General features: G+C 43.6%; 1 protein-coding gene across 2 annotated transcripts in view; it reads left to right on the top strand.

Moving 5' to 3' along the window:
• The window catches only part of FAT2 (FAT atypical cadherin 2), a 104,544-nt gene that overhangs the window by 72,971 nt on the left and 11,099 nt on the right, over window positions 1-20,474 (top strand). For both annotated transcript variants that reach the window (XM_083603753.1, XM_083603754.1), the window contains exons 12-21: window positions 1,256-1,409; window positions 2,227-2,460; window positions 4,105-4,494; window positions 4,877-5,091; window positions 6,055-6,192; window positions 6,949-7,092; window positions 7,583-7,780; window positions 8,681-9,491; window positions 10,703-10,848; window positions 17,282-17,723. In XM_083603753.1, the coding sequence (XP_083459879.1) occupies window positions 1,256-1,409; window positions 2,227-2,460; window positions 4,105-4,494; window positions 4,877-5,091; window positions 6,055-6,192; window positions 6,949-7,092; window positions 7,583-7,780; window positions 8,681-9,491; window positions 10,703-10,848; window positions 17,282-17,723 (2,872 nt within the window). The remainder of the gene's footprint in view (window positions 1-1,255; window positions 1,410-2,226; window positions 2,461-4,104; window positions 4,495-4,876; window positions 5,092-6,054; window positions 6,193-6,948; window positions 7,093-7,582; window positions 7,781-8,680; window positions 9,492-10,702; window positions 10,849-17,281; window positions 17,724-20,474) is intronic.

Raw genomic sequence — 20,474 nt, forward strand, 5'->3', positions numbered from 1 at the left:
TTTGTACAAACTATGGCCTCTTTATATTTTTGATGGTTCTGGATATCAAAATGGTAGCTGCGTAGTGTAAGGAATCATAAATGCATGGAATTGCACTCTCATTGAAAACTCGCCCCAGAGAAAAACTAGGTTGAAAGTGATTAGATATGATTTAGGTCAGGCATCCCCAAACTCGGCCCTCCAGATGTTTTGGGACTACAATTCCCATCACACCTAGCTAACAGGACGAGTGGTCAGGGATGATTGGAATTGTAGTCCCAAAACATCTGGAGGGTCGAGTTTGGGGGTGCCTGATTAAGGTCCTTTATGAGTATTAGATGATGAGGATTCACTGGCCTTATTTAACTAACAGTTGAAGGAGAGGTCTGCGGGGAGGTGTGCCATCATATACAGTGGTACCTCGGGTTACAGACGCTTCAGGTTACAGACTCTGCTAACCCAGAAATAGTACCTTGGGTTAAGAACTTTGCTTCAGGATGAGAACAGAAATTGTGCGGCGGCGCAGCAGCAGCAGGAGGAAGCCCCATTAGCTAAAGTGGTGCTTCAGGTTAAGAACAGTTTCAGGTTAAGAACAGACCTCCAGAATGAATTGAGTTCTTAACCCGAGGTACCACTGTACCTGGCCTTTCAGCAGCAGTGCCAGTACCACTTACCAGGAGGAAGAGAGGGAAGGGTGACATTGTGGGAGGGTGGCACTGCATGGGTGCACAAACAGAGCCAATCCAGTGCTCCTTGCACTGCGTCTGCACAGCACATATCTCCCTGCTGCACTGCCCTCTTGCAGTGACACCGCAACTGGGAGGCTAGGTACTCCTGAGCAGCTATGCGCCTTGGAATTCTGTAACTGTTTCCCCTTTCTTACTCTGCCTAGGACACACAATGTGGTAAGGATGGCAGAGGCTGTTCTTTGGCTGTTTGTATTTATACCCTATATGTAGCTCATTCTTCTTTTAGAAAGCTTGAAGTATCTTTCTTTAGGATTCCAGTGGTCTTCTTCTCTCTAGGTCCGGATTTCGTTAGCTTCACCATTTGCTATAGCAAAGTCAACCAGGCCAATACAGATGCCTGTGGGTGCATAGCCTTGACTTTAGGCATCAGGGTTGAACTAGATAGGTTCAGCTAATGCAAGAAATGACCATTCCATCACTATTCTGAATCCCAGCATCTGTTAATGGAGTGGACCACTTCAGCAAGGCATTTCACTTGGAATGAAGTCAGTCCTTTCACTTGAAAACATCCTTTCTTTTCATTCCAGACACCGTATGAAGAGAGTGTTTCAGAAGATGTGCCTCAAGGGTTTTCTATTTTGAAAGTGTCAGCCACAGATGTTGATGTTGGTAGCAATAGCCAAATTACCTATAGTCTCCATGGATCTGGTGCAGATGAGTTCAGATTAGACCCCCATACAGGTAAGATGGGCATCTTCCTCAACCCTCCGGGGTATCCCTGACTCTCATGCCCACTCTTTGAACATACATTAGAGATCAGAATATTGTCCCTGTGTGCTAGCCTTCCCCAATATGGTTCCTTTCTGATGTTTTGGACTTCAACTCCCATCAGCCCCAGTCAGCATGTGTTGTGGAGCAGCACGTGGGTATAGCCTGTCAAAAAAATACAATTGGCATTCATTCACAATTCTGTTGGAACGCCTTTAAGCCCACAAACCATGCCTAATTAATTACTTTTTAATGTTGTCTTTATACCGCAATGAATTTAAGTTACATAAGGGCAGTTGATGTTATATAAATAATTGTGCTGATCTTGTTCATGAGCAGACAGTGGGATAAATAATGTAGTATTTGTTGAAAACCGAATTGCAGCAGAATAGAAACAGCGCTGATTGTGAAGAATACACGTCAGAATGGAAATTGTTGCCTTCTGACATCCCTGGCCTGAATTTATATTATTTTCAGAATATTCCCACATGGTATGAACTCTTGGAGAAGGCGATTTTTCAGTAATATAATATCTAGTAAGGTCTATTTCTAAAGAGACTGGTACATGCTGTCTGTAATTCTCTGCACCAGTCCAAGAGAGAACAGTATACTCAGGCAACTCTGCAGAGCAGAAAAGGCTAACGGCTATTAAATATGAGTTCCAAAGCCTGGAGCCATTTTAAAAAAATGTTTAGGTAAGCACGCATGTTTTATCAATTTAAAAGCCCAGGATGCCATGGAACTTGCCCCGTATTTATGTCTTTATTCATTCTGGTCATTCCCACGCCAGGGGAGCTGACCACTTCTTCATTACTTGACCGGGAGCTGAAGCCCAAGTACCAGCTTGTTGCCAAGGCAACAGATGGAGGAGGACGTTTTTGCCAGGTGGGCATAACTGTGGACCTAGAGGATACAAACGACAATGCTCCCAGGTTCTTTCCCAGTCATTGTGCTGTAGCTGTCTTTGATAACACCACAGTAAAGACTCCCGTGGCAGTTGTCTCCGCAAGGGACCCTGATGAAGGTGAGACAAAATGTGGTGTCTATTGCAAGTTTATAGTACAATCACATCAATGTTTTTGGCAAATGAAGAAAAGATATCATTCATGAGTAGCTTAATTTTAAGTATCTTGAGTGTTTTCTGTAATCTTGTTAAGATATTTATGTATGTGTTTATTTATTTTGTTAATGAACCACGAAGCATCCCAAAGCAATTTAATGATTAAAGAGAGAGAGAGAGAGAGATTGAGAGTTCAGGATATTTAGGAAGACATCTCGTAGGCAAGCACTTATTTGATGGACCATTGACAGATTTGTGCAAATATGATGTGGAAATCAAATGCTACTGAAATTTGAGTTTCAAGTTTAGCTATGCCTAGATAGATTAATGGGAAATTCTTTCTGCAGTGGAAAACCTTTGGGTGTGTGTGTCATTTGAGAATGACTCTTTTCACATTATAATGAAGAGCAAAAATTTGTATGCTAATACAAAATGTATGATCCAAATTGTATCATGCATGACAGTAATATATAAAAGTGTATCATATGTGATTGTAATATATTAAACAATTCCCAGGTCTAGAGTAGCTGTGTCGTATCATAGGTAAATGATGTGAAATAGCCTATGTATCTAGTTACTACAGACCATTGGCTGTTGGAGACAGCTCTCTTTCATCAATCTGGTAGACTTGTCATATGTCAGGAAAATTCCTGACATGTCCTGATTTTCGGGACATCAGCAAAATACAGTATCAGGGGAAACCCGGTGAGTTTCTAATAAAAGTTCAACATGTTACTTTTCAAAATATGTCAACCCTATCAGTCTGGTAACTTTATAATGCCAATGGTATTGTTTCACAGATTCTGTATAGTCACTCATTTCTATATAGCCTAACATAATTAATCCTAGTCAGAACTAGAGCAATTGAAACTGAACAGAAACTAGATACCTGAAGCCTTCAGCCTCTCGGATTATAATATATTTCAAGTACGTCTTCTTTGAAGTTAATTACTATTTTCCAAAATTTTCTGACTTTTAAACTTTCCTACCAGAGATGAAGAAGCTCTCCCTATTCAAGCCATTGCAAAACCAGTTATTTGCTGTTTCCAATCAGCTTATAAATCTGCGGCATGGTTTTATATATATATATTTTTAATCTAAGCAGATGGGAAAACCTGATCTTTATTCAGCAGAAACACCCATGCTGCCTATAGTTTGCTGCAGATCATTTTTCTCATTTATTATGGAGGATTTAACCCCCCAGGTGATCCAAAGTTATTAAAAAATGATATCATCTGGAAGGATTCCACTTCTTTTTGATCATAATTGTTTCTTGCAAAGAAACATGAATCTTAGAATCTGATTTGCCCCGTTTTGTGCCATGACAATACGCCTAACCTGCAAGCACTTGCAAAATTAAACACAGTAACCTTCCACTCTTCATTAAATAATAACAAAACACAATCTATAACGTCCATGTAAACCTATAATTTATGCTATTTTCAGGAAGCACTGCCACCTACTCCAGGTTAAAGCCTGGATCTCTGATTATTAAGACAAGAAATGAGATGCTAGATATGCTTGTTTCCCATGTATTAAATAATGATGGAAATGAAATGATCTTTCCTGTAATATTTCTGTCTCTTGTGGGTTCACCCTTCCCCCCAGGTCTTAATGCAGAAGTTGTCTATGCTCTTCCTGAGTCGGCTAATGGCCACTTTTCAATAGAGGAGACAACTGGTGTGATCCGGCTGGAGAAGCCTCTAAAAGAATCACAGGTGACTGCGCTGGAGCTCACCGTGTGTGCCACAGACAGGGGTTTTCCACGCTCCCTCTCCTCCTTTGCTACTGTCACCGTCTCAGTAGTGGATCTGAAGGAATATCTGCCGGTGTTCCTGGATACGGAATACGTGGTTGTGGTACAGGAAGACGTGGCTGTTGGCACAGAGATTCTGAATCTGTCTTCATTAACAAGGGATAGTGCTCAGGGCACCGAGATCAAGTATGAAATTATGAATGGAAATGATCATGGGAAATTCAGGCTCCATTCCAGCACAGGTAAGTGGGCTATTTACTCAGCAGACAAGATAAGCCAATGATACTTTCACTCTTCTTTAGATTGGCTTCTCCTGTCTATCCCTGGTGCTTCTCTTGCACTCTGCAGTTAATTCCCCTGGTCCCTTTCCATACAGATCTGATGACAAATCTATCAACAATGCAGAGCGATGGTTTTATAGGGTGGGGAAAAGGAAAAAGTAGTGGTTGTTTTGTTCTCACTCAAAAATACAGCAGTAAATTTTGGTCACTTTTGAATGGAAATGTTGCTTTATTTGAAATAGTTATATTTTCTTGTTAGGTAGCCACCCATCCCTTTAGTTTGTATAGCTAGTATGTTGGTTGTCCTGTGTTCAAAACATTTCTTGTCCCTATCTATACGCAGGCATCTTATATGTTAATGGAAGCCTGGATTTCGAAGTTAGCCATGAATATTACTTGTCTATCGAGGGTATAAGGAAGGGCTCTGCTTCTCTCAGTGACATCACCATGGTTGTGATCAACGTCACGGACATAAATGACCATGTGCCAATGTTCAGCCAAGACCCATACATTGCCGACATCCGTGAAGATGCAGCTGTTGGTGAAATGGTGATCACGGTAAGAAATAGCATGGGACTTCACTACTGCATTTTGGCCACAGCCTCTGCCACTATAGTTTTGTGTTCTAATGGCCTCTGTGGAGGAAAACACAGTGGGCAGTGCACAGGATTGTCACTAGAAGATGAGCCTTTGTTCTGGTGTAATAATGGATGCAGTAAAGGGGAGAAGTGGGAAAAGGCAGTGGGAAAAGATGCTGTTAGGCATATTAGCCGATAGCCATCTCCATTCATCATCATCAGACCAGGCACAATATTGGTACATATTGGTACATGGTACATAAAGAGAAAGCATTTAAAAGCAGCCATTACTGGCCTGGTTTGCATCTAACATCTTTAACAAACCATGAGTGGTTCCGCAAACTATCAAACAAGCCATAGCTTGCTTCTCCAAAGTTGGGGTTGTTTTCCAGCTGCTCTTGCCTTGTGACTTTGCAGCTTGTCAAGCCTCTGGGTGGCCAAAGAAACCATGGTTAAGGAAGAATGTTGGGCTCATGCATAGCGCCAAGCCATAGTTAAAACAAACCAGGGTTTATAGACCAACACCAAACTATGGTTTCAGATTGAGGTTTTTCTGGCACAAAACAAACCATAGTTAGTGAGCAGGGTTCACACATAAAGCTAAGCCAAGGCATAATTTAGGGTTGTGTGAGAATCAGGCCACTGAGTTTATATTAGTGATCAGCCCAATCTTTGACACGTTTTAAATAGGCTGGTATGGGCTTTGGCATTACACAGAGGAAATAGCAACACCTCCAAACAGGACTATCATTTCCTAGGGCTACACACACACAAAATCTGCCCCATGGCTTTGATCCATGCTCCCCCCCCCCCCCAATCAGGCCAACCCAACCCACCCATTCTGCTTATTTTAGTGAAACCTTCACAAGTTGTCTACGAGATAATGCTTCTTTCCTGCTAAAGGTTGCTGGTGGTAATAACTCAGCTCTTTTTCTCCCTACAGGTTCTAGCAGATGACAAGGATGGGTTGATGAACAACCAGATCACATACTCAATTGTGGTAGGGAATCAACTGGGCCATTTCATCATTGATCCCAAAGGTGGACAAATCCATATTGCCAAGCACCTGGACAGAGAAGAAGTGAGTGACAGATTCAGTAGGAGTGAGGCTAAGATGTGTTAGGGTTTAATACTGAATAATTAAACTACTGGCAACATATCCACAAGACAAAAGGGGAACTTTTCCAAAATGACAATGGAAGTTAATGGTGCCCACCTGCCGAACATGTTCATAATACTAATAAAATGTGATAGTCAATAAGAAAGGGTAGCTTAACATTCACTGGGCATAGAAATCAATATGAAGGCTACTTTGAATGTGCAGTAAGAGCTGCTGTTTAAATGGGAAGGCAGGAGCAATCAGTGGTTAGAATAACAATCAGTGGTTAGAATACCCATATTTGTAGTTTCTTGACTTGGTGTATCAGCCTAATCTCATTTACATCCTCCACCCTTGCTTCACCATCTGTGAGTTGTGATCTCTGTTTATGAAATAAGGGTAATGTAAACGAATAAACAAAAGTTATCTTAATTTATTTTTATTTTTTAAATTTTATTTACAGGCTTTTACAATATACAGAACAAAAATAAAAATAAATCACAATCATTCTTGATTCCCCTTCCCCTCTTTCTGTGGTTCCTTGTTTATATTTTAATTTACTGCATATCCAAATTTACTACTGATTGACTGACATGGACTTAGAACTCATCAACCCTGTAAGTCTTAGTAAAGTAGAAGGCACTTATAATATTAGGCCATAAATGATACTTTACTTAATCATTATTTAATATGTATTGGAATAACCAAGCTCCTTGGTACATGCGTTATATTTTCTAGATATCCAGCTATTCTCTCAAAGTCCGAGCCACTGACAATGGGCAGGTGCCTTTTTTCAATGACACCACTGTACTCATTCGGGTGTCTGATGTCAATGATAACCCACCCAGGTTCTTTCAGCTCAATTACAGTGTGACTGTTCAGGTAAAGTATCGATTCCAAAGCATCAGCCTTACCCGATTAGTCTTTTTCAAAGATAATCCTAAGAGTTGCCATGTTAATCACAGGGTTTCCTATAGCCTAAGAGGCAACTCAAGATTTCCAGTAATTATTAAAAAAAACCAATCCGGTGAAATTCCAGGAATATTTCATTCTTTCACAGTTTTCTACATAGCCCTTGAGTTTAACTGGATTTGAAGATATTAACTGTGTTGCCGTATCTACATTTGGTCAGAAGATTCTTTATAGCATAATTACCAAAATATCTCTTAAAGAGGTATACAAAGTGGGACATTTTATTATACTCACGTGCTCTGCTCATGCATAACCCTAGCACTTTTTGTTTCTGTTTTTGTGATGGCCTTTGACCAAAGCTGTAGCTGCAAATGAACCTTGAACCTGTAAGCCAACTTGGCCATTCTGTAACTAGCTAGACAACTGGTCTTCCTCTAACTTTTTTCTCTGAACATTTCAGGAGAACACTCCAGTTGGCAGTAGTGTCCTGGAGTTCATCATGAGTGACAGAGACTCCCCAGAGAACGGTCCTCCATATTCTTTCCAGATCACTGAAGGGAATGATGGAAAGGCATTCCAGATCAATCAGGATGGAGTGTTGCTGACATCATCCATCCTGAACAGAAGAACAAAAGAACAATATCTTCTGCAAGTCCAGGTAGATCCATCTTAGGCTCAAATCACACATTACGTGGGAGGATTCTGAGTAGCTCTCCCAGCAATTTTTTTTATAGATGAAATGGAGCCACAGGGCTGGAGAACTACCAGTTTCTTTAGAGCAGCAATGCTGGCTAAGGGGCCATTTCTCATATCAAAAGTGCACCTATTAGGTAGCCTGCTGTTTGTGCTGTTGAGAGAAAGATACAAGTACCTAACAGAGCAAACAGCAGTGTGGAAGTGAGTATTTTCATTGCAAAAGCACACTATTGTTTGGGTTAAATAGCCTCTTCCCCAATGCCACTGCTACAACAGCATTGGTAACCCACACAGAAAGACCCTTTGGTAACCCACACCTTTAAACAAACATCCCCCACAAAATACTTAGCCTTGAATAAATTACAGACACTCAGCTTTGCAAGTAAGTGAATATTTTGCCCACAGAATTTCAGAAGTTGCAACATAAATGTCTCCATCTACCAGAAGTAAAATAAAGGTGGAAAAATGGTTCCAAACAACTTAAAAATAAAAGCACTAAATAAAATAAAATAAAAGTTTCTTTCCTTCCTTTGTTGGGTTAGCAAAGATGCTGGTTATAAAATCTCCATTTAGGGAGATTCAGTTCACTTGCAGGGAGCCATGGCTGCATGGCTCCTTCTTCCAGGAAGCTCAAAGAGAAAGGAAACAAAAGGCTGCTGGGAGCCTGCTAAACTCCACTCCCACTGGCAACCTGAACTCAGATTAACCCTTTTATTTATGCAAGTGTGAGTCGTTAACTGTATATTACATCATTTCTTACCTTGAGGAGGAGACTTGAGTAGGAGACGGAGGCATGCTAGCAACACGCTGAGCAAAAGTGTTAGTGCAAAGTTGTAAACATCTGCTGAATTTCCCTCAACAGGTCACAGACAGTGGTATCCCTCCTCTCTCTTCATCTGCATTTGTAAACATCCAGGTGAAGCAGCAAAGCAGATATCCACCTTCAGCCCTCTCTCTAGAGATTTCCATCAGTACTAATGAAAGAGCATTCCGCGGTGGGGTTCTTGGCAAAATTCATGCCACGGATCGAGACCCTCACGACACTCTGCTGTACACTCTGGAGTCGGAAGGGCCGGAAAAGAGACACTTCTCTGTGGGGGCTACAGATGGGAAGATAATTGCAGACGAAAGCCTCCCGCATGGTCACTATGCCCTGAATGTCACTGTCAGTGATGGGACCTTTGCAGCCACAACCAGCGTCCACATCCATGTGTGGTCCTTCAGCCAGGAAGCTATGGATAAGGCGGTGGTGCTGCACTTCCGCCACCTCACCCCTGAGGAGTTTATAGGTGATCACTGGCGCAACCTGCAAAGGTTTCTGGGAAGCCTCTTCGAAACAAGGCGGCAGAACATCCACATGGCTAGCTTGCAGCCTTCAGGTGCTACCAATGGAGTGGACCTTCTGCTGGCCATTGGGGAGCCTCATCATCCGTTCTTCCAGCCCAGCTTCCTTGCTAGCCGGATTTCTGAGTCAGCTGAAGAGATGGACCAGCGAGTAGGGCTGAAGATGAAGAAGGTGACTCATGTCCCATGCCAGGAGGGGGGCTGTACCACTCAGCGTGCTTGCAGAGAGACAATGCAGCTTGACCCGGGCATGGTGTTCACTTACAGTACCGCCCGACTCAGCGTTCTCACTCCTCGGCACAGTCTGGAACAAATGTGTTCTTGCAATGGTGAGAAAGTCTTCTGATAAACCACCTCCTTGAAAGTAGTTCAGGGTTTTCTGTTGGTGTCCTTTTTGAACATTGTAGAATGCCCTGCATGTTTTGTTTCTTCACACACACACACACACACCCTTCTTGCATCTAAATAATGTCTTTCCAAAAACTCAGAAAATAGCTACTCCACCCCCAAACTAACCTGTAACTCAGTGGTAGAGCCTACGCCTTGCATACAGGTGGTCCCAGATTCAATCCCTGGCATCCCTAGATAGGGTTGGAAATCCCTCCCATACAAAACCCTGGACATCTGCAACCCATCAGCTGAGCTAGATCAACCAACCGCCAGACTCCAAAGAAGTCAGCTTCCTATGTAGTCACTGGAAGCACAACAGAGTCCAATCCTTCCCCCTGCCCTACTGTGAAATCTACCTGCCTGCCTTGTTCTCCCCAGTTTCTATCCCACATACCCATTTCCTTGCACTGTTGCTCCAGCAGCAGTGGACCAGTGGGCCAGGGAATTCGGTCTTTCCCTGCTGCCTCTCAGATACCTGACATGCTGCTATACCTAGTATTGCTTCAACTAGGTGTGGTTTTCACAGTGCAATAGGCTTTTGATGGCATCTGTCTGTCTCAAGACGCAATGGAAGACTGCGCCACCAGGGATAAAGTCCAACTGTTTGAGAGTGGCTGTGGCTGTAGATCAATATGGGAGAGAGGTGTTTTATGGCAGCAGGGGCAGATGAAAGCATCTGGAAATTAATTTTTGAGACTGTCATCCAGTAGGAAATGAGAATTTTGACGGCTCCACTCCCTGTCTGATGCACTTTTGTGATGTGGATTGCAAAGGATATTCATTAAAACCCCTGTGATGTGCCTTGGGGAAGCAGAGCTGGCATAGCCTTGCAGCTAAAGAAACTGAGCTCTGAATCAGGGGGGTCCTAGTTCAAATCTCACCTCTGCCATGACTTGCTAGGTAGACTTAGGCATTCTACACTCTCTCAGTCCATCCACCTGCAATACTGGGGGTAGCAATATTGGCTTCCTTTATTGCATGGATCTGGTCATGCATGTCCAAATCGCACTCAAAAGTGTCATATAAATGTGAAGTGTTATGATTAAGTATCACTATAGATCATATTCAGGATAAAGAATGCATAGAACTGGAAGAGTACTGTATGATGTCCTGTTTCTGAAAACAGCCTTTTTTAAACTTTCGTTTCCAGGTACAGCTTTGAAGTTCAGTGGACACAGCTACATATGGTACCACCACCAAGGTAAAAGGGATTGGCAAATGCAGTTCCACTTGAAAACCCATCAGCTCCATGCCGTCCTGCTCACAACCAATGGAACAAATAGTGCAGTTCTGCAGGTAGGAATTGTGGATCCTTACATCCTCCACTACCACTACCCTGCAACCCAAGGAAGCAGGCACAATGTCCTTCCCCATCTCAAATGTAGATCACCTACATATATACCTCAGTATAACACCATATTACAGCTTTGATCCTTGCAAGGGACACCTGCATATTCCTGCATTGTGGGGCATTGGACTGGATGATTCTCAGGGTCCCTTCCAACTCTTTGATTCTATATGTAGAGGTTCACATTGCAACAACAAAAGGAGGGGGAGGCCAAAAAAACAACCATTGTGGTTTCTTGAAAAGTCAGTAAGTTTCCATCTTTATTTAAGGAAGTATATCTAAACTTATAAAAGTAATATTGTGGTGTACGATAAAATCATTAAAACATAGTAGAATTATAAAATCTTAATATACAGAACAAATGGTCAACACTGAACCAAATTAATTCTCCAATTACAACTGCCTGTTTTCAGCAGGCAATGAAATAGCCAAAATTGTAGGTGCCCCTCTGGTTTCAGCAGGAGCAGTGTACCAGAATCCTGGTGCCACTGTACTAAAGGCCTTAGTTCGTGTAGAAGCTAAACAAATATGTGATAACTTTGGGACATCAGGCTTTACACAGATTATACCAGTCTTAACTTGGTAATGAACTGGCAATCAATGCAGAGCTTTCAGTATCAGGGTATCCTGCCAGTTCAATGAACTTACAAACTTGGGAAGCCTCAGGGCTTCCATTTCACCATGATCCGAGTTCATGGTTCAGTTCCTCTCATCCTGGCCACATCAATTCCAGCGGGCTGCCATAATTATCTCAATACATTTCTATGTCTTTCAAGTGGAGATGTGCTGAAATATAGTGTCATGGACCACGCGGTTGATCTGGATGAATGAATAAGCTTCTCACATTTGGGGTCAAAACTGATGTGGTGCAGGAGACTGTCATCTGCTCACCCTGTTAACATAGGAACATAGAAAGCTACCTTACACTGAGTGAGATCATTGGTCCATCTACCTCAGTATTGTCTACACTGATTGGCCACAGATCACCAGGTGGAGGAAATATGTTTCAGGCAGAAGATATTCCCAGCCCTACCTGGATATGCTGAGGATTGAACTAGCATACAAGAAGATGGCCTACCACTGAGCTATGGCCCTTTCCCCCCATTAAAGCAGCCATGGGAGATTGTCTACATATTGAGCACCTAATTTAATCAACAGAGCAGTACTGAGGGAATGGGAACTTCACCCCTTCCCACCCCATGTGTTCCCATTCAGCCTGAACCTACTGTTAACCCCACTGTGGGGGTGAAGGACAGGCATTATCCATACAGTCTATGGGGGCTTTTTACCTTCACAACCCACTTTCTTAAACAACATTCATAAAATTGCTTAAACTGAATTAGGTTGAGACTAGCTGCTAATCTTCATGACAAAATTTGCACATTCAGATCGCACAATTATGGTGGATCTGCAGAGGTTGCACAATAAACCTATTCCCCAAAAATATCAGACTTCTTGTGATAAGGAAAGTAATGGAAAAGACACTGGGAGGTGTGAGGAATGCTTGCCTTGATGCAACATCAGCAAACAGATTGCAATGAATGCTTGTTAAATAGCCAGCATTGACTAATCTTCATGCAGGAAAAAAAAAATGACTGCTCAACAAAATGGCTGTCTGGTCTCCTTACGCAGCATTCAATGAAAAAGAACATGCTTAACGGGCATGAGGTTAGAAATATTGAATATCCTTTGATGATTCATAAGGGGAGAAGGCAGCCACAGAATTGCCTCCTACATTTCTAACACTCAAGAGCCATTGGATAAAGATGAATAGGCAAAGCACTAGCTAATTATAGCTATTCAGGTAGTCTGATGACAGTTTATAATAATTACTACACATAATTCATTAGCTTTTAATGATCTAGCCTGTTTACACAATGAGTCTGAGCTAAAAACACCTCGCGCATCTATTTGCTGTTTTTCTTGCACGTCTCCTAATAGTTTTATCTTTTTGGCTGAAACACTTTGCTGGAAGACAGTGTCACTTATTGTGGGACAGAATCCCCCCAATTCCTCAATCCTGGTCTAGCTCTGGCTTTTCTTACTGAAATCAGTGGAATTAGAGAGATGCTTAGCACTTTTGGAAATCCAGTTCCACAGGTTTTCCTAGCGCTGGCTATCACAGGCACAGCCTCTAAGCTGAGGTCTCCGTTTAGTTGTTTCACCACAATTTTAATTAACTTCTTATCTTTGTTTTTACGTGATCCATAGCTTGTGTTTTTATTAGTAATGATTCAGATTTGACAGATAACACTTATTTTATGTATTTTAGTGGTTTTGGTGTATCTTGGTGGTTTTAGGAAGATCACAGTAGAAAAACACAAAAATACACAATATAACAACAAGCAAAACAATACCCTCCCTCAGTTTAAAAGGCTGTGTAGATTGTTTAATTAGCCAAAGGCCTGGGAGAAGAAAAATGTTTCCACCTGGTGCCTAAAGATAAGTACGAAGGCACCAGGCGAGCCTCCCTGGGGAGGGAATTCTACAAATGGGGAGCCACTGTAAAAAAGGCCTGTTCTCTTGTTGCCACCCTCCAAACCTATCATGGAGAAAGCACATGAAGAAGGGCCTCAGATTATAATGACAGAGTCCAGGTCGGTTCATATGGGGAGAGGCAATCCTTGAGGTATTGAGGTCCTGAGCTGTTTAAGGCTTTATAGGACAAAACCAGCCCTGTGAATTAGGCCCCGAAACTAATTTGCAGCCAGTGCAGTTGGGCCAGGATTGGCATTATATGCTCAAACCATCTTGCAACCTGGCCACTGAATTCTGCACCAGCTGAAGTTTCCAGACTGTCTTCAGAGGCAGCCGCACGTATAACTCATTGCAGTAATCTAACCTAGAGGTGATGACCCAAGTCTTCATTGACCTATGCTTTAATTCAGGGGTCGGCAAGGTTTACTGGCCATGGGCCTGATCACTCCCATGGAGATTGTCCGTGGGCCAGACTGGTGCAGTGTGATGCCAGAAATTGCGTCTATGCATGTCTGTGGCACCAGAAATCACTTCTGCACATGCCCAGACACTGAAAATCATGCCTGAGCAGGAGCTATTTTTGGCGTCTGGACATGCGCAGATGCAATTTCTGGTATCTGCACATGTGCAGACGCGATTTCCAGTGGAGCTCGGCGAGTCCCCCGCCAATTTAGCGCAGCGTGTGGGGGACTCACCAAGTGGGCGGCTTGGTTCGGGGGCGGCCCATGGGCTGGTAAAACAGTCTTCGTGGGCCGCATGTTGCCGACCCCTGCTTTAGTTGATGGCAGGCCTTTTTTCAGGGTCATGCTACATGACTTACTCCTTGATGAACAGCCCATGTGAAAGAAGAAGAGAGTTAGTCAAGCACCAACATGTGCTTATATTTCTCTTGATGAGTTTCATCACTCAAGACATCTAGCCAGAAGCAGGAACATTTTAATCTGATATCATTCCCTTTTCTTTCTTTTTTGGCTGTACTTTTAGAATCTTTATGGAATTCAAAGGTGTGCTCACTGCTTCTCCCTTGGCAGCAGAGGAAGAACTTCACCCTCCAGATACAGTTTTCTCTTTATTTGATGGTCCTTGGTTGAGTTTAATGCACCTTGATGCAGAAAGAGGAGCTTGTAACTTACAAAATTTTAATATATCTTTTGCCATTGCTACAGCACAGCACTTAGCAGAGAAAACAAATTACTTTAAAATTATCTTTGAATCCCTTGCCCCATTTGTTTAGTTTAGAAAAACCACACAGCTATTTTACTCATTTTAATACTTTAGTGCACAATCTGTCCTAAGCACATTTAAATCCTAATGATTTCAATGGGAGAATGAAGCAGTCTGCTTGGCTGACATCAGCAGCATCTTAAAGTGATTAACTTTGGTCAAATTGTATCTTTACGGTTGTTCTATCATTCACTCCTTGAAACAGATTTCCCCCCCCCCTCCTTTCACCCTCCCAACATCTTCCAAACCAACAGCTTTCCTCCACAGCTATTTACATCTCATTCTGTGAGCAAAGCTGTTCAGCGTGGCTCATAAATGGTATAAAACATATGAAATTAAAATAATATTATAAAGGTCTGTTAAATAGCACAAAGGCACAGCCAACAATCAAACAGGTATGAAGCCCCTCCCTAACTAGGAAACAAAAAAGACAGTAAAATGTAATTTGCAGAAATTGCAACAGATTTTTCACTTGCGAAACATAGGCTGGGCTTAGACAGGCCTTTTCGGAGAATAAATTCCATAGGGAAGGGCATTCTGGCAAGCACTCTTCTGCAGCCCTCCATAAACATAAGTGATAGGATGGGCTTAATAAGAGGGTAGGAACCATAACTCAATGCCCAAACACATGCCTTGCGTGCAGAAGATCCCCGCTTTGATTCCTAGCTGGACTAGATGGGTCATTGCATTGATCCAGCAGGCTCATCTTGTGTTCTGTGAGCTATAGGTTTGGTGTGGGTATATGTATCATCAATAATAGCAATAGCATGTTTAAGAAGAATGAAATAAATATTGTTCTAGAAAGGAAGTAAGGTATAGTATTTCCTTGACTGTAATGATTCATTCCAAAGAAAATCACTGTAATCTCACCTCATTAAGAATAATGATTTTCTTTAAACAAAATCCAACAAACTAGCTCCTTTTTCATACTATATAATTTCTGTAGAAAGGATATCCTTAGGGAAAGTAGGTCCCCCCCCCCACCTTGAGATCTGTGTAAAGTTGAAATTTCACCACAACCACTCCAGTATGTGCAGTGGCGTAGCGTGGGGGGTGCAGGGGGGGCGGGCCGCACCGGGCGCAACATCTGGGGTTAGGGCAAATCCACGGGTTAGGGGGCGCAAATCCACGGGTTAGGGGGCGCAAATCCACGGGTTAGGGGGCGCAAATTACTTGCCTTGCCCCGGGTGCTGACAACCCACGCTACGCCACTGAGTATGTGTCACTATACCATAGCAGTTGTCAAGGCAGATCTTTACCACTACTCCTGCACCCTCTGCCTTCATCTTCCCCCTGGAATTGACTCTGGGGAGAGTCAGGAAAATGTCTAGAGCAGCACACAGTGGTGGAAAAGGGGGGATAGTTCCATCTGGAAAGCCAAAATGCTTCTGCTGACAGAACTTTTGCCCTTAGTAGGAGGGATTCGAGGGCATGCTCTAACTTTAGGTTTTTGCAATTAAAGTGGAACAAGGGGCTCTGTTACACCCAGCGCAAGAGATCCACTTTATAATAAGACTTTTTGTGGTTTTGAAAGTGGGGGAAATGCATTGAAAAATGTGGGCGTCCCACATTCCTACAAGCAAATCTGGATGAATGCAGGACCAGTGCTCATGGTTGCATAAACAAATCAAAACGGGTAATCTAACCCCCACATTAGCTTTGTGTAAGCAAATCAGGATGAATGTTCAGGGTGGAATTCAACATAGCACTAAGTGGGGGGGGTGCAGGACACCCCCACCCCCAAAAAACCCTGTTCTGAGGGTTTCACCAATCTTCCAGAGCAGATTTAGGAGGCATGGAGGGGGAGACCTTGTTCTGTGCACACAACAACTTAGCTGAATAGATAGGTCTTCTGGAGCAGCTGGTCTCTGCTTCCATCTTGCTGAGAAGCTGCTGACTATTACAATCGATCTTTTTCTCTGCCTCTATGTTTTCTCTGCTGACTCTCCCCGGTGCAAAACTGTCAGCTGCCTTCCGCTGTTTGGATTCTGCCAACACTCCTCTACTGGCGCCAGTAAAAGAGCAGCTCCAGCTTAGGCAGCAACTTCTATAGCATTAACAAGAGGGCGAGAACAGAGTTGTTACACAGCCATTTGGTAGGCAAGTCGTCAGTCAAGTCTTCCCGAGTGCCAGTGTTATTTCTTTACTTCTGAATCATCTAAGGCCCAAATGGCAGGCATGATTACTATGAATTTTGAATGGCTGTAAATTCTAGGAAGAATCAATCTTAATTAATGACAGTGCAAGTTTGGGTTATAATGTATGTACTGTATTTTCTGAGCTTCTTTGGATTCACGTTTCCATTTTGTTTGGTTTATCTATATCGTTTTGGTGCGGGAACCCACAATAAAATACCACTGTAAAATTGTGTTTGATGCTTAGGCTGTGAACACACTGTACCTTTAAACCACATTTGAAGCACATCCCTACCCCCAGTCAAAGAATTCTGGGCACTATACTTAACCCTTCACAGAGTTACAGTTCCCAACATCCTTAGCAGACTACCGTGCCCTGAATTCATTGAGGAGGGAAACGTGCTTAGATTAGAATGTGCTTAAAGGTATAGTGTGAATGCAGCCCCAGACTCTAAAAACAGAACAAGAAAGCAAAATGGACACTATTTATTTATTTATTTATTTATTTAGCAAATACCTATGCCTGTTTTGGTATGTTTTGCAGCTTGTGAATGGAGTGCCTCTCCTTGGGTACAGATGTCGGAGTGGTTTCAGCGGTAACCTTTCGTCCAGCCAATTTGTGGGTGACAGAAAGTGGCACTCTGTCTTCCTGGAAGTGAAAGGCAGTTCCATCCGTTTGCTTGTTGACAGCTTGGGAAATGCCTCTCTGCAGCTCCCCGAGGCCTGCAACCCTTCCCATTCCAGAAGAGATCTGCTCATTGGAGGGTTTGTGCAGCACCATCAGGCTCAGAGGGTCACTGATGGGTTCAGAGGGTGCCTGGATGCCATTACGCTCGATGGAAGAAACCTGGTGGCCATACCAAAGGAAAAGAGGTCCAGGGGTGTTGTTGAAGAGGCAGGCGTTCGGCAATGCTGCCCACACACCGGTGCCTGTAGAAGCAACCCGTGCCTCAATGATGGACTCTGCATTGAGATACAAGGTGGAGGTAAGAGCTGTGTTAATAACAGTAATGGTCAATGTACAAGTTTTTTGGGGGGGGATAGAGCAGCGTCCCCAACTTGACAGCCTCCAGTTTTGGTCTCCACCTCCCAACATCCCTGACCATTGACCATGCTGGCTGAGGCTGATAGGAGTTGTACTCTGAAACATCCATAGGGCACAAAGCTAGGGAAGGCTGGCCTAGAGAAATAACAGCAGGGATTAGTTACATTTAAGGAAAATGGCTTCTGTGGAAATATGAACGATAGTGGAGACATTGACTTGTTTAGGATGTCACGTTGCCTCTTCATAAAGCATGACTTAAGAAGCCAGAAATGAGCATAAAACCTGCACACAGGGCTTTTTTCAGGGGAAACTCACAGAAACTCAGCCCGGCACCTCTCAGATGGGTTCCAGTACCTCTCAGGAGGGCACCATTGCCATTCTAAGAGAATGAGGGAGGTGTTCGTGGTGAATTCCAGCACCTCTTTTTTTAGAAAAATAACACTGCCTGCCCACACTTCCTTTACATCTGCTTAATATCCTGATTGGTTAACCAACATTAAACCAGACTTCTCTGTTTGGAATGTACCAAGGAACTCTGGTTTAAACAAGCCAGCATCTTCATGTCAAAGCCAGCACACAAGGGGAAGAGGAAGGCAGAGGCAAGAGACTTGACCCGGGCTTCCTAAGCCATGGTTTATGGAACTGGCAGTGTTACAGGTGAACTGGGCTTGTGTGACGCTGGCCGCTGTTGCCAGGTATTCCCACTAGCTGGAACGTCTTGAGTTCATAAGGTCAATTGGGAAATTCCAAATGATTTGATCACTGAAGGACCAAACTGCTTCATTGCCTTCATTCAAGTGTGCCTGGGGGGAAAGGTAGCAGAAAGAAAGCTCTTCCTCCAATTTTCTGTTCCCGTCCCTTCTTTCAATAACTTAAGCACTTGGGAGTCTGGTCTTTAGATCCATTTGTACTGTCAGACAGGAGTAGAGGTTTACTTGGTTTGTCTGAACCTTCCTACCTACCTACCCAATATTTGTATCCTGCCCTTGTATCCTACCTACCTACCCAATATTTGTATCCTCCAAGGAACTCAAGGCATTTTCTCCACATAGCAACCCTAAGCTGAGGTTGGGTGGACTAGCCTCAAGTCACCCAATGAGCTTATTGCAAGGCTGCCAGACAAATGGCAGCTGCTGAATTCCTACACATCAGCCTCTCCCCCTTTACATTTAAATCAACAGTGCAAGGGACAAGAATGTGAAAAGTGTGGGATTTTCTCTTTGCCAGCATTGCTGCAAAGGGGGAAGGGTGTGGAATGGATGAAGGTTTTAGCCTGTGGCCAGCGAAGAAGATTTGGATAACAAGAATGTTTAGGCTGGCAGGATGGGAGGAGCAGGGGAACCTGTTTTGGCCTGTGAGTATTTTGGAAGGCAAGCGAGTGGCACTGGGAAAGGGGCTTAAATAATTGGGTTGGGAACTCCAAAGAGAGGCATATTCATTATGAAGGCATGCATGTACTCAGGCCCAAAGTCGGTGAGTAATAATTTCCAATTAGAATGCAGTGGTGGTTATAATGGAGGTGTATTGGGAGGCTAGACGTGGAAAGATAGCACATTAGAAGAGGAAAAGATGAGGGCTTTTTAGGGGTTTGGCACCATAATTAAAGCAGTCCTTCTTCCCCAGCAAAATCACATATAGCAAAATGTGTGTTGTTCTGGTGCCTACTGAGCAGGGCTGCTTAGGCTTTCAGCTGTCTCTAGTCTGGTGGCCACACGTGAACACTGGTCCTTGGACAAATGGCTTTAATGGTAACCCCAGAAGTTATCTGTACTATACATTTCAAGCAACCTCATACCACTTTAAGCAGTCATGGCTTCCACCAAAGAATCCCGGGAACTGAGGTTTGTTAAGGGTGCTGAGAGTTGTTAGGAAACCACTATTCCCCTCACAGAGCTCAGAGTGGTTTACCATTCAGCCCCTCTTCCCAGGGAACTCTAGGAATTGTAACTGTGAGGGCAATAGGGGGATGGTGCTGTGGGTTAAACCACAGAGCTTAGGACTTGCCAAACAGAAGGTCGGCAGTTCGAATCCCCACAATGAGGTGAGCTCCCATTGCTCAGTCCCTGCTCCTGCCAACCTAGCAGTTTGAAGGCACATCAAAGTGCAAGTAGATAAATAGGTACCGCTCCGGCGGAAAGGTAAACGGCGTTTCCGTGTGCTGCTCTGGTTCGCCAGAAGCGGCGTAGTCATGCTGGCCACATGACCCGGAAGCTGTACGCCGGATCTCTTGGCCAATAAAGTGAGATGCGCACCGCAACCCCCAGAGTCGTCCACGACTGGACCTAATGGTCAGGGGTCCCTTTCTAACTGAGGTTCTTCCCCTCCCCCCACAAAAGGCCTGCCCCCCCCCCACAAAAATCTCTGTCACTGGTGTCCACATCAGTGGAATGCATTCCGTCCTAATGCTCATGGGACGAAGCCACACATTTTATAAGCAAGGAGGGCACCCAGCAAAGGTGCTCGTTGGCTTGTAGAGATTTTTCCTTTCCCTATCCTGGGGTGGTGGTGGGACTGATGGGTGCTTGGAGGTGACTTGGATAGCAGTGTGTGGTAATGGGAGACACGCACTGAGAAACACTTTGAACCACCTTCTGTAGGCATGTGCACCTTTTGTTATTTCTGCCTGAAGCCTGCTGTCGAGTTGCATGCCCTGACAGGTGAGCAGTTAGCAAAAGGCGGAGAGCACACGTCC

The sequence above is a fragment of the Podarcis filfolensis genome, assembly GCF_964270895.1.
Source record: "Podarcis filfolensis genome assembly, chromosome: 2".
NCBI classification, from domain to species: domain Eukaryota; kingdom Metazoa; phylum Chordata; class Lepidosauria; order Squamata; family Lacertidae; genus Podarcis; species Podarcis filfolensis.